We start from the raw sequence: 15198 nt of genomic DNA on the forward strand, positions 1-15198 counted from the left end.
GGTATGATATACACGCACATAAAAATATGTAAGAATACACTGTAAAAAAGGGATATACAAAAATATTAACAGAGGTTATAGGTTCATGATGAGATTCAATAAATTTTAATTTTCCCCTCTGTGTTTACATACTCAAAAACGTTTTAACTGCACATTTTTAAATCAGAAAAAAATACTGTTCAAAAGAACTGAGTAATTCAGGCCAATGAGTGAACATATGGTACAAGTAAGAATTTTTTTAGAAACACTGTTTTCCCAAGGCGATCAACTAAAAAAGATTTTTTTTTCCTGTTCACAGAAATCTACTCCCAAGGGTAGTTATTGAAGGAAACAAAATTTCTAATGATGTTAAGGTCTTATCTTTGATCCTTGTAGTTGATCCTAGATGGTATCGAGGACCCTATTCCAGTTTCCTTTAAGTAGCGTCTGAACAAATGCCAACATTTTTATGATCACGGGGACGAGATTGCTACATTTATTTCCAACTCATATTCTTATCTTTAGATATCAATTTAAATTATGAAAGTATTTGTTGATATTCCTTTCTTTAGTTTTTAAATTTATATTCCCTTTCTAATTTTAAACACATAACTAGCGACTGCTTTCAGTACTGTTACGATGAGGCTATCACCACTTTAACATGAACTCAGATCAGCCCTGATAGAAACCACAGTGTCACAAGCTCACCACGAACAATCTAAGAGGTTACCCAGCCACCACAGTGTCCGCTCTGCGGCTTGCCATTCAACAGATTCGATTAACTGCACATAAATTGTTATTTATCTGTTATTCACTTAAACAGAAGAGCTAGTTTCTACAGACAACACACTAATTTATCCTGATAGTTGGAGTACAGCTGGATTTTTATCAGTATGAACAATAAGAAAATTTAATTTAAAAGATAAAGGACTCAGGCATTCAGTCATCTTTAGAAGTTACGAAAGCATCACTTCATCCGAGGGCAAAGTAGCACTCAATCACCCTACTGGCAAACATCTAGAAGCAAACACCGAGAGACCTGGGCATACTTTAGAATATAATTAATCTTGCGAAAAATGTAGCTACGGAGGAAAAGAATCAAGGTCAGAATATAATTGCAATACGCTTTTATTTTACTGATGCACTTTCCACTCAAGGTTCTTTAATTTTCACCACTGTGTCAGACACAGAAAGAAGTGAGGGAAAATATAAAGCATAATTGAACCAGGATTTCTCATGAAGTGCTGGACGAACGCCAAGGTCTTCCTGCTAAGAACAGAAATAAAGAGGGTAATTTCCTCAGCAAGCGACTTATCTTCTAAGACCAGATCCATTCATTCAGACCACAAAGGACCCCAACTTCAACGGGTCGACAGGCAGGCCGCCACCAAGAGACCCGCCTCTGGCCACGCGGAGAGAAGCCGGAGGCTCTGGACCGGGGGAAGGCCCTGGAGCTGACCAGGCAGCCTGGCAGACGACAGCTTTCAGGGGCGGGCGTCAAAGTGCCGAAGCGTAAGACAGGTACACGGTCAACCTTTAAATCCAGTAATTCCCAGCAAAAGTGTAAGCGGAACAAAATAAGGAGAGGGCTGAAGGCGTCCACAGAGATAGTCCAAAAAGCAGCCCCTGCATTCTCTCTCGTTGGTGCGCCGACCTTGCGATCCAAGGATGCGGGTTTGGGAGCCTCAGCAGAGCTTTTCAGCTAACATCTGATTGCTGTCTGAAATTTTTCTAATTTTGAAAGCAAGAGTGCTGACTTTTAACTTTTCCCTTATTTTCCCGTTCCTAGTTGAAGGCACCAATCCTTTATAAAACAAATTAGCACTGAGTTATCATGTCCTTACCTTGAACACACTGGCATAATTTGTTCACCTCTCTCGGTTTACAGGGGAGAACCCATGTGAGCCACTAAATGTCTCATGATAGAGTTTCCCTAGACAGTCATTGGAGCAAAATGAAAAACTTTGGTTTTCTTTTCAGTACTACTCTGTAAGAACCAAAAATAATTTGAAACTTCTCCCCAAACACTGGAAGTACTTTTTACACCAATCATTCAGTGCATCTGTAAAATCTTTTGTTTTAACTGAGGTATAGTTCATGTACATTTTATATAAGTTCAGGTGTACAACATATTGATTCACAATGATTAAAAGTCTGTTTACACTTATTATAAAATACCGGCTATAGTCCCTGTGCTGTACAATATATCCTTGTAGCTTGTTTTATACATGACCGCTTGTACCTCTTAATCGCCCACTTCTATCTTGCCCCTCCCCCTTCCCTCTCCCCACTTGGAACCACTAGTTCGTTCTCTACATCTGAGTCTGCTTCTCTTTCGTTACATTCACTAGTTTGTTGTATTTTTTAAGTTCCACATATTAGTGATAGCATACAGTATTTGTCTTTCTCTGACTTATCTCACTTGGCATAATGCCCTCCAAGTCCATCCACGTTGTTGCAAATGGCAAAATTCCATTCTTTTTATGGCGGAGTCGTGTTCCATTGTGTGTATATGTACCTCATCTTCTTTATTAATTCATCTGTTGATGGACACTTAGGTTGCTTCCCTATCTTGGCAAATGGAAATAATGCTGCTATGAACATCGGGGTGCATGTATCTTTTCAATTCAGTGTTTACGTTTTTTCAGGTATATACCCAGGAACGGAATTGCTGGCTCCTATGGTAGTTCTATTGTTAATTATTTTGAGAGCCCTCCACAGTGGCTGCACCAATTCACACTCCCAGCAACAGTGCACGGGGCTCCCTTTCCTCCACGTCCTCGCCAATGTTTGTTATTTCTTGTCTTTTTGATGATGACCATTTCTGACAGGTGTGAGGTGATATTTCACTGTGGTTTTGATTTACATTTCTCTAATAATTAGTGATGTTGAGCATCCTTCCATGTGTCTGTTGGTCATCTGTATGTCTTCTTTGGAAAAATGTCTATCCAGAGGACATCTGTAAATTCTTACAGGGCTCTAGTCTTGCCTGCCTTTGCACTTCATCCTAATACAAGATAAACAAAATAAAAGCTGGATACTAATCCCTGCACCACTGGACTAAAGGATCATATCTTTTTAATAATTAAAAGAAAAGTCCAGTCTGCCCTGGTGGCGCAGTGGTTAAGAATCCACCTGCCAATGCAAGGGACACGGGTGCAAGCCCTGGTCCGGGAAGATCCCACGTGCCGCGGAGCAACTAAGCCTGTGAGCCACAACTACTGAGCCCATGTGACACAACTACTGAAGCCCGCATGCCCTAGAGCTCATGCTCCGCAACAAGAGAAGCCACCGCAATGAGAAGCCCATGCATCGCAACAAAGAGTAGCCCCCATTCACCGCAACTAGAGAAAGCCCACGCACAGCAACGAAGACCCAACGCAGCCAAAACTTAATTAAGTAATTTAAAATAAATAAATAAATAAATAAAATAAAAGTAAAATCTCAACTGGTGGACCCAGAGGCAGTTTTAATGACACCACAGAAATAGCAAAGCTCAGAGGCCACCTGGAAGTTTTCCTTTCAGATAAAAGGACTGAAAACTCATCCTTGGGCTGCAAGTCGGTCAAACCCAGAGTCAACCAAGGTGGGACACTGAGAGTCGCTCTGCAGCAGGAGGGGGAGAGAAAAGCCTCCCGGGAACCAGGTAAACATGGGCGTTTCAAAGAGCTTCCTGGAAGGACCACAGGATGAAGCCACGTTACACAGGAAGTGAGCTCTGTCTGCAGAGCCTCCAACAAAGACCAACAGGAGCTGCACGCAGGGAAGTTACTGGGGAGGAGTGGACGGCGGGCCAGAGGAAGCAGGTCCAGGAGCCCCGCCAGGCAGACAGGGGCAGACATGGCGCCGGCCCCACTCTGGTCACATCCGCCAGTGAAGCCATCTGGCCCTGGGCTTTTCTTTACTGGAAAGGTTTTTAGAGCACTGATTTATTCTCTTTACTTGTTACAGGTCTATTTAGATTTTCTTTTTCCCATGAGTCAGTCTGATAGTTTGTGTTTCTAGGAACTCTCTCAGGTTTTATCTGGCAGAATGAACAAGGTAATTCTAAATCTATATGTAAGTAGAAATGTGCAGAAACAACAAGGACGACTGTGAAAAGAGCTGCCCCTACCGGATATCAAACTTTAAAGCTACGCTTAAGTACTACTGACAAAGAAATAGCAAACCAAAAAAATCAGAAAAAAATAGTCCAGAAACAGACTCCAGTGTAAATGGGAATTCAGTATATGATAAAACATGGCAAAACCAACATCTGGAAAGCATCCGTCAGGCCTATGATTCTCGGCTCTATTCTTACACCTCTAAGTCTGAAATAATGTGAAAACAAATGATTGAAGAAAAATAATTAAAGGAAAAAAGTGCAATTACAGATACAAGATATCCAAATGTATAAACCCATCCCATGATTCGACTCTTAAAAAGTCAGACAAATCCACAGGACAAATGGGGAAACAATACAAACAGCAATTAGTAGGACAAATAAAAATAACCAATACACACGAAAAGCTGGTCAATCTCACTAGTAACCAGTGAAACACAAATACATAAATACCATAGGAGACGCCACATCTCATACATTAGATTAAAAACACTTTTACTCAGGTTGGGTAACATGAAGTGCACACAGGAAGGAGGAATAAGCCGACGGGGGTGCATGGAGTGTGGGGACCGGGAAAGCCACCCAGCACTCGAGACGGAGTCAAACCTACAGCTGTGCCCTCCCCACAGCCGAGCCAGCCCATCTCCCAGGACTGACTTCAGAGAAGCTCATACACACTCCCAGGGAGGCACATGAAGTGGTGTTCACTCTAATAATGTGGGTAAGATTTAAAACTATAAGAACATAATCTGCTCGGATAGGAGAGCTGTTAGGCAAAAGGGCCGTGTCCAGGCGGCAACAGTTACAAGCCCAACCCTGCACAGGAGGCCTACAGGGCACCCTGGGGGCCTCCACAGCACACATGCACATGTGGATGCCGTGTGTGTCCCCAAAGCACAAAACAGTACCACCTACGGTCAGATCCGCTTCCACGATTGCTTACGTGCAATTTCACCTGCGAAAAACTAGGTGAAAACAGGAGCCCAGCCACGTGGGACACACGAACATCCCCACAGACGCACCTGAAACTGCCCTGCCGCCTTCACCCACGCGTTCCAGCAGCCACGACCGTCCATCCTGCCTCCGCCCAGGCCCACAAGCTAACACCAGGGCTTTGTCAAGGTCAATGCCATATTTACTCTAGAATCTGCCCATTCCTTAACCGTTTAATATGTGTAAAAAACTGTGCTACAGCTTCCATTTAATTCCTACCCTTTTTAAATGTAACATAATGACAAGGTTTTTGAGTGTGGTGCCCCTCACTCTACTCTTTGCCAGAAGCCTGGTTGTTACCGTGTGATTTTGCACAGCAGTGGTTTTTAGGGACAAATACGTTGCATTCTGGCAGAACTAGCTGTGCTTCAATAGGTACACGTACACACACAGATAACCCGTCTCATTAAAACCGTCAGCGCCGCAGCGAACCAGATGAGTTCAGTTCACACGGCAATGGTGCAAAGCACGAGAACACGTAATACCCCCCGCCAGCAAAACCGGACGAAGACCAGGGACCCCCAGCCCGAGCTTGCTGATCAACAGGGACAAGCGATCTGACCCTGCTGAGGTCCCCACCGCTCAAACGGGGATGACGATTTCTCACTGACCAAATACAGCTCTGATCACCGAGGTAGCTGGCAAAGCAGGCCGGGCAGGCAAATGAGGTGTGGTGGCGCCACTGTGAGGAGGAAATCGTTTTGGGAAAAAATCAAGAAAGGGTAACTGCTCCCATGCTCCTCAAAGCCGCGCCTGAGAAGGGGCCGCGTCCCTTACTTCGTGGTATGTGTCCTCAAGCTCCCCGTCGTAGATCCACCGGTAAAGGAAGCTCAGGATGGGGTGCGACACCAGGCTGAGGATGTGCTGCACCAGGGACCTCATGGAAGGGTCCCCCGTCTTGGTGTAGGCGTGGACGGCTGAAGCCAGCTCACCTCCCTTCCTTCCTGGGGACACAGCAAAACATCCACATTGACACTCACAGCAGAAACCAACAACTGAACACTGATGCAGATGCCAAGTCACGGAGATACGGTGTGGCTGCTCTCTTAGATGGCCAAGTCACGGAGATACGGTGTGGCTGCTCTCAGTACCGTCTGGACGTAGGAGCAGCAGTCAACACGTGACGGACCGGGAGCCCAGAGGCCTAGGTTCTACCTGGGCTTCACGCGACTCTCCACGGCCTCTCTGGAAAACGTGACTCGAGATACGATCGAGAACACAATTCTTCACCTTCTCTTGGCTGAGACCCACATCAAGACTCACACTTTATACCGCAATCCAATACACAAATAGGCATATATAGAAAACAAGCGTTTTACAAACAATACTTACACTTTAAGATTTTCTATTTTTTCCTTTTTCCTTTTGGTATAATACGCTGGTCTCAACTCTTTAGTCTGATGTCATAACCCATTAACTAACTGGTGGCCCTACAGTTTGAAAACATGGCCCTGTGCCCAGGAGCACAGCTCAGCATAAAATATTGGGAGTGGCAAAACCCAGATCCTACAGTATAAGCACACGAAGAGTTCCCATGTGAATAATTCTGGAGTTCGTTAGATTGCAGAAAGTTTTTTTTTAACAGCTTTATCGGAGTATAATTTCTTTACAATGGTGTGTTAGCTGCTGCTGTATAACAAAGTGAATCAGCTATACACATACATATATCCCCATAGCCCCTCCCTCTTGCATCTCCCTCCCACCCTCCCTATCCCACCCTTCCATGTGGTCGCAAAGCACCGAGCTGATCTCCCTGTGCTATGCGGCTGCTTCCCACTAGCTATCTATTTTACATTTGGGAATGTATATATGTCCATGCCACTCCCTCACTGTGTCCCAGCTCACCCTTCCCACTCCCCATGTCCTCAAGTCCATTCTCTCTACGTCTGCGTCTTCGGATTGCGGACAGATTTTAAGGAAAGGACTGATGTGCTCTGACTTTAGTGAGATCCCTCTTGGCATGTGTGCACAGAGACAGAGCCAGTTGGCAGGTTATGAGGACAGGGCATGAAGAAGGCCCGGAGCGGGGACCCCAGCGCCCCAGGGAGGGCAAAGCCTGGGGGCCTAGGGAGGACCTGGAGGCGCCAGGACCATGAAACGGATGGGGGTCGGCAGGAAGACAGCTGGGGGGCTGCCGGTAGCTGGAGAGAAAGGAGGCATTTACTCACTGTATTCGACTTCTTTCTTCTTTTGAGGAAGGTGCCCCCCACACCGTGCCCTTGGAGTCAGTGGCCCCGAGAACCATCCCGCGGGAGGGGGGCAGCGCACGCGCAGCCAGGAGGGCAGGGTGGTCACCAGCCCCCACATCTCACCTGGCCCTCCCACCCCGAGGGGGCAGGGATCCCCAGTGCCCACGGTTACAGGTGAGGAGAGACACAGGGCTTCCTGGCCAAGGGAGCACACACAGTGAGAAAGATGCTGAGAAGCAACTAGAAACACAGGCCGAGAGCGCAGGGGAGGCCCCACCCAGACGCGCAAACAAGGGAACTTGTGACGCAGCTGCTGAGCCCAGACGTGGGCCAGAACCTGGGGGGAGTGAAGCGCTAGGAGAGGCTGCTAATTGAAAGACAAATAAGAGGCACAGAGATAAGCAGCTGGAACACCGTGGGCCACAGGAAAAAGCGAAATCTCTGAAAACTAGACCCCGCCCCCTCCCCCTCAAGGAAGTCCTGAGCCTCCAAAGCATAAACACTGGGCTATGCGGGCAGCTGGTTATTCTCCCTATAATTTCACGTCTATTAATTTGTATTTAATCAGCATCCTTCTGGCTGTTAAGCATACAGAAGGGCAGGCACAAAAACAAACCTCGGTGACATTCCCTAAAACCTGCTTTGAAATAAAGCAAAATGACCTTGGCAGTGGTCCACCAGGGCCGCCAGGGTCTTCAGTCTTATCTTGGGGTCGTACGTCCAAACCAGGAGACGCCGGAGCGTTAAGCTACTCTCAAGGCCCAAATTCACACCCTGATCATCTTCTAACTGTAGCTGAAAAACAGGAAAGACAGAATGTGTAAGTACAGGTCACCAAACAGGCCAAGCATGTCTTAATCCACGTGAAATAGACACGGGGAAAGGATTATCCGCATAAAAATGAAACAGAAGGTCCCTCTGAGACAGCGACAGTTCCTTCAAGCTACAAAGGAGGTCTGTTTCAATGGCAGACAGGACCCTGAAAATTAGCAATGAACTGGCTCTAGGACACACTGAAACTTTACAGATATCCAGTCCTTCCCAACAGGATTGTCAGATTTTTATCTATAAAGAGTAATGTATGAAGAAACTTAAAAATTCTGTATAGTGGCATTTCCTAACACTTCAAATCCTGAAGGAATTAAAAATAAGGTATTTACCTGGGAATGTAAAACAGAGAGTAATCGGTAGTATTCTTTGAGTTCCTGGTGCAACGCAGCACAAAAGCTCTGTGGAGAAAGGACGGAGCACAATTAAAGCAGGACACGGTCACTGCACACGACGGTCACTACACCGCAACACACGGGGACCTCGCAGGACGACGCCTTGAGACAAAGTTCAGGTGTCCGCGAGATGAAAGTCCGCTTCTGTCCACAGTCCCCACGCAGGTGTACCCACCACGATATACGCATTTAATAGCATCCGGAAAGGGCTGTCCCTCAGCATGAGCTTTGCAGGAGGGAAGTGGAGAAACACAGTGCATTTTTCATAAGCTAAAGGGCATTCACTTTAGACACTGATGCTTTATTTTCAGATTACGTCCCTTCTAATTTTTTTTCATTGAAGTATAGTTGATTTACAATATTCTGTTAGTTTCAGGTGTACAGCAAAGTGATTCGGTTATACATATATATGTATACATCTATATTCTTTTCTTTGGACTCTTTTCTGTTATAGCTTGTTACAGGATACTGAATATAGTTCCCTGTGCTATACAGTAGGTCCTTGCTGTTTACCTATTTTATATATACATAGTACCGTGTATCTGCTAATTCCAAACTCCTAATTTATCCCTCCCACCACCTTCCCTTTGTAACCATGAGTATGTTCTCTATGTCCTTGAGAAACCTGTCTGTCCTTTGCAGGTTCTGTCACAGGCTCTCCTCCTGCATATCCCTAGGCTTATACCCAGAGTTCATTCCAGAGTAACAGGAGTATGTGAAGGTCCTTCTGATACCTTTTCAGAATTTGAGATTGAAAAGGCACAAGGCAGTTTTTAATAATGTGGATGGTACAACTCCCCTCACCAAAATGGGGGGAACTGGCATGGAGTTGCCAATTTAAAAATATCGCTAGTGAAGAACGTTAGAGAACATAAAAGAAACATTAAGTGTCTATCAACAGATGACTGGATAAAGAAGATGTGGTGTGGGGGTGTGTGTGCGTGTACACACACACACACATATATGCGATGGAATATTACTCAGCTGTAAAAAAGAATGAAATAATGCCACTTGCAGAAGCATGGATGGACCTAGAGATTACCATACAAAGTGAAGTAAGTCAGACAAAGACAAATACCATATGATACCACTTCAATGTGGAATCTAAAAATAATACAAACGAACCTATTTACAAAACACAAACAGACTCACAGACATAGAAAACAAATGTATGGTTACCAAAGGGGAAAGGGAGGGAAGTGAGGGAGGGATAAACTGGGAGTATGGGGTTAACACATGTACACTACTATAGTAAAATAGACAAACAGGAATTTACTGTATAGCACAGGCAACGATATTCAATATTTGTAACTACAATGGAAGGTAATAAAAATACATACATATATACGTGTAACCAAATCACCCTGATATACACCTGAAACACAACACTGTAAATCAACTAGCCTTCAATTAAAAAAAGGTTTTTTTAATTGAGAGAATCAAGTCAAAGGGAAAATACACTAAAATATGTAAAGTGACTCAAACATGGTCAGTGTTCCTAAGTATTCATTAAACATTTTTAAAAATCGCTATATTTGATTATCTTTGTCACTATCCACTATGTTTTCTCTTTTCTTGAGTTGACCGTGACTGACACAGTCCATTTTCAAACCTTCTTTATGTAAAAAGAACCCTCTTCAGAATGACTTTCTTATAAGATTCTAAGGAGATTAAGCATTTCCCGAGGTGAATGTCACCCCAAAACCCCACGTGTCTCCGTAACAAAGAACATACCTGGCCTACAAGTCCAAATGAACGGTCCAGGCTCCTCTGGTCAGTGTATTTTCTGATTTTATTATGTAACCATCCCAACTCAGCAAGTCTGACTGTTGTATCCCTCAAAGATTTATTTAGGTTTGCCTAAAAAGTAAATATAACCAGAGTTTAAAATAAAAAAATTTTTAACACTAGGATTTTAATTATTATTATTGTTTTAACCATTTGTACTTTTATAATTCTTAGGCTTCAACATAAGAAACTTAAAGATAACTAATACACCATCACTCAAGTGAAAGCAGTGAGACTCTAGGGAACAAAAAGCATCACAGAGCAGGCAGGGAAGTAAGACATCTCGGAGCAAGTGTTAGGCTTGGGTCCCACCGCCCCAGGAGTGACTGGCCGGGGTGCCGGCATGGCAGGGACAGTCTGTGACATCAGTGGCCTCGTGACTCGGCTAAGAGTCGCAAAAGGACAGAGGGTCAACAAGAAGGACTGTGGGAAAGGCAGGTTCTGGAAGACAGAAGCAAAGATGCCAGGATACCTGGCCATCAGGTAACTCGGGCACCACCGCCACAGGAGGAAAGGGGGCAACACGCTGAGGATCAAACCAGGGTTCCGTGGTGCAGGCTGACCAGGACTCCCGAATCTGCACGCCAGCCCTCGTGACCCTAGTACTGCCTCACAAACCAACCGTGCCTGCCTGGTCCTGATGCCATCTGTCTTGACTTCTGAACACTTCAGACGGGGTTTCAGTGACCGTACCTTTCCCTCCACTTTGTAACAGTTGTCAGCGTTGCTCATCTTGACATTTCTGCCGTCTATGCCCTGGAAGACGTACAGAATATCTCTGACTAGGGCTGCCTCGGCAACTTCCACAGCACCTGTAACACGGTTTTTACAAGGTGAAATAAATCGCACAACACAATTCGCTCCAGGTGATATATATTTGCAACCAGAACAAAATTTAAAAACTAAACAAATGAGTTTAAGATGAGAAAGAATATGAAGTTATAAGAAAAAAGGATTTTCTGAAAATGATATGGAGATCATATAATTTCTCTTCCGAAAGTCTTTTAAAAAGACAAAGCAGGGCTTCCCTGGTGGCACAGTGGTTGAGAGTCCGCCTGCCGATGCAGGGGACACGGGTTCATGCCCCGGTCCGGGAGGATCCCACATGCCGCGAAGCGGCTGGGCCTGTGAGCTATGGCCGCTGAGCCTGTGTGTCCGGAGCCTGTGCTCTGCAACGGGAGAGGCCACAACAGAGAGAGGCCCGCGTACCGCAAAAAAAAAAAAAAAAAAAAAAAGACAAAGCAATATGTGGGAGTGTAATACATGATCAAGGACCAGCACAAATCAATCACAAAAGGATGGATAATTATTTCATACGATGTTTAGAAAACTGGCTACACAGCAAGCATGCAGACCTGGTTCCATCTCCATCACCATGACGAAAGGAGTTAACACAGCAGAAAGGGATTTATGATTTCCACAAACCTTGGAACAAAAGCTAACTCAGAATTCAGGTGTTACCCAATGTCATGACAAGAGGCAAAGCCCACAGATCCAAGGTCTCAGTGGGAGGAGACACAGTGAGAGCCCAGTGGGGTCAGGCTCCCACTCCAGGCTGCAGTCAGTTGTGGCGATAATGGTCCATAAATATCAGACTGCAGCAAACCGGGCCTATCGTCACTGGGGAAGGGAGAGCAGACCCAGGAAAGCACTCGGCAAGGACCTGAGGAGTGGGCGGCTCTGGGGAGGCACAGTCAGGGTGACAGGGTGACAAAGCCAGCCTGGAGGACTGAGGCTCCTGAACCCCGTCACCAGAACGAGAAACCAGGCCAAGGTTGTGAGCGTTTAAAACAAGGGGTGCATCCCTACTCACCACCTGCATCCCCTTCTCTCCGTGGCCTCGTCACGTTGCGAGAAACAGCGCTGGGGACACCTTTCGAGGTAGTGGTTTGTAAAGAAGGCTGGTTTGCAGTTAAAGTCCACGCAAGACGTGAGCCCAGCTGCTGTCGAAGACAATCTCCCACGCCCGGAGCTGGGTGAGACTGTCTGAAAGAGGAAGGGACCGTCTGTGTCTTCAAATGCCCGGCTCTTCACGGAGGACACTGAGACAGCCGAAGACACACTGCTTGAGTTGCTATACTGAGTGACTTAATCCTGAGACGCCCGAGCGGCCACACCACCACCGCGCCCCCGTGTCCCAGCGACGACGCCCAAGGCCTCCTGGGCTCCCGCGGTGGCTCTCGGGCTCTTCCTGCCCCCTCCACAGACTTCTCAACACACAAGTCACAACCTACTGGACTTTTCTTTACAAATACATAACACACACCACCCAGCTAAAACCACTTTGAGATTCACTACTGGTTTTACCCTGAAAGTTAACATCTTTCATCCAGTCAACATTCGTTGAGTTAAAAAAATCCGAAACACTGTCCCCCTTCCGTCCTCCCTGTCCCTCAGTCTTCACAGCACTTGATACGAAAAGAAACGTCGTAATCTGCAATTAGTTTTAAAAACGCACAAACATAAAATACAAGGCAAAGGCACATCGAAGGTCAAGACAGCTTCTAATAATTTGGAGAACGTGTCAAAGCTGCTCCCTAAAGATGCAGGAAGCTGACAGCTGATTTCTAATGACATGTTTTGACAACCGCAACAAAAATAGTGCTTCCTGGGACCGCAAAATACAGAAACGAGGATCTCAGTGGCACTACTGCTTCCAAGTGGTGAGCTCTGGTTTTCACTGGTCGAGTAAGAGAGGAAAGAAAAACCTGAAACGGCCCTGACTTTTCCCTATTTTTGACGGGGGGAAAAAGTCATCAACAACACTAAATTAAAACTATGTTTTTGAATAGTCCTAAATTTAAGAAAAAATTCTAAAAGACCACTTCAGTTCAAAGTTGTCTATACAGCTTTTTCTGTATCATGACACTAATTATTTCAAATACTTATTTTAAAGGGGAAAATAAGAACATCTGTTTATTCTTTTAGCCAGAATATGAGTTTAAGATGAAATTTTGGGATGTATTTTGCTGTCTTTCTAAAATACTAGACTCCATTTATTCCACACGTGTGGTACACACATTCTAGCTTCTGATAACTTTAACAAACTCTGATTAAGTCGCACAGTGACTTATAACTGTATTGCGCTCATGTGGAAAACGTCATTTGATGGTAAATCCTTGGTCACTGTTCTCCTGGAAAAATACCCACTTTTTGACATTTTAGAGCACAGTCTGCGTTAATGGGATTTCTAGGAACGTGTATGGAAAAACATGCAGGAGAGCAACGTTCCAAGTCCATTCCGGCACTGGTGCTTCTTTATTCTCAGCCATGAGCTCTGCGTGTGACCGGACGTGACAGCACGTTGATGTAAAAGCACCGTAAGGTGCCTCAGTCTGAAGACCTCAGCACTTGAGGACGAGACAGCTTTATCGTATGTTCCTGACGTTTTAAATAACTGAGGAAGAGAACAGCACACCTATGAAGGGGCAACGTGCACTGAGAGAAGTACGAGAGCCCAGCAAGAGCCTGTCGCTCAGTTACGGCCAGAGAAGGCTCTGCACGCCGTCGCGTGAGCGGGCCCCCTGCTAACGGGTCTGTGCCTTAACAGGCGGGAGCCGGCCCAAACCCTTCACAGTCAGCTATGACTAAACGCAGGAAGAGCTTCCGTCTGAAACGGAGGGAGTGCTTGGAAGGGAACATCCTAGATAAAGCACCTCAGACCCGGCGCCTAGAACATCCCTGGCACATACGAGGCTCTGGAGGTAGTTTCGGCGAAGACAAAATGCCTGGTTAAAGGCCGAGCACCCCCCGCTCCTACTGTGTGAGGACTCCCGCGCGCGAGCTGGGTTACCCCGGGAGGAGAGGCTGAGGCGTTGGGGTCGGGCCGCTGAGGGCGCACACGCCGATGCTGCTGACGCCGCTGCTGCCCAGGCTGCCAGAGCTCTGGGCCGGCGGGACGCTGCGGTCCTGGTAGTTCAGGGGCAGGGTCTGAGGCCTGGCGTAGTAGTAGGGCGTGGAGTGAGCATCTCGGGGTAGCGCTTGAGCAAACAACGTGGCATAGCTAGAAACCTGAAAATAAAAGGCGTCACGAATATGGGTACGAAATTACAGAACGCTTTCCCACACCCGCAAAGACAATTCACATTCAGACTTTGGTTCTATTTTTGTAACTGGATTTTGTGCAGGCAGACCTCAGAGATATTGTGGGTTCAGTTCCAGACCACCGCAATAAAATGAGTAGTGAAACAAAGCAAGTCACACGAATTTTCTGGCTTCCCAGTGCATATAAAAGTTATGTGTACACTGTACTGTAGTCTATTGAGTATGCAAGAGCATTTTGTCTACAAAGCAATATACACACCTTAATTTAAAAATACCTTATTGCTTAAAAATGCTAACCATCGTCTGACAATGTAAAGTTGCCACACGCCTTCAACTTGTACAAAATGCAGTATCTGCGAAGCACAATAAAACGAGATGTGCCTGCGTTTATGAAACGAGAAATCAGTTATTATAGCTTTGAAACATGCCTGAACTGATAAAGTTCTGGAACGTTTTCTCAATCTCAAAACTCCCACATGGTCTGATAACTAAACACTTTACTCAGAAGCCAAGCAAACTGAAACTCAAATAATTACTCAAATATTTTTAGAAGCCTGGCATTATTATGTAATGAAAGAATGCCCATTACTCAGACTAAGGCTTTAAAGGTCAATATGACTCTTTCACCCACATTCTTCAACTCTCTAAACACTCAAATTTCTGTGGTCGAGCATCTTATTACACCAGACTCTCTGGGACTCCGGGCGGCAGCCCAATAGCTCTTTCAAACACCACACGGGTCAAAAACTGAACCCACTGACAACAAACTTTTCATGGTATAAGAGTAATTAATGTTCATCATGATATCTGAAAACCCAAGAAAACCCTAAAAGGTCTTCTAACCCAAAGAATAATGAAGCTGTGCTAATATTAATAACGT

The 15198-nt window shown here is 45.4% G+C and overlaps 1 protein-coding gene across 2 annotated transcripts in view; it reads right to left on the minus strand.

The window, feature by feature from the left end:
- The window catches only part of TUBGCP3 (tubulin gamma complex associated protein 3), a 60683-nt gene that overhangs the window by 31654 nt on the left and 13831 nt on the right, over positions 1-15198 (minus strand). For both annotated transcript variants that reach the window (XM_032611307.1, XM_032611306.1), the window contains exons 5-11: positions 14068-14285; positions 12088-12260; positions 10968-11086; positions 10221-10346; positions 8424-8492; positions 7926-8058; positions 5852-6018 (exon numbers count right to left, since the gene is read on the minus strand). In XM_032611307.1, the coding sequence (XP_032467198.1) occupies positions 5852-6018; positions 7926-8058; positions 8424-8492; positions 10221-10346; positions 10968-11086; positions 12088-12260; positions 14068-14285 (1005 nt within the window). The remainder of the gene's footprint in view (positions 1-5851; positions 6019-7925; positions 8059-8423; positions 8493-10220; positions 10347-10967; positions 11087-12087; positions 12261-14067; positions 14286-15198) is intronic.

Source organism: Phocoena sinus, chromosome 18 (assembly GCF_008692025.1).
Source record: "Phocoena sinus isolate mPhoSin1 chromosome 18, mPhoSin1.pri, whole genome shotgun sequence".
Lineage (NCBI taxonomy): Eukaryota > Metazoa > Chordata > Mammalia > Artiodactyla > Phocoenidae > Phocoena > Phocoena sinus.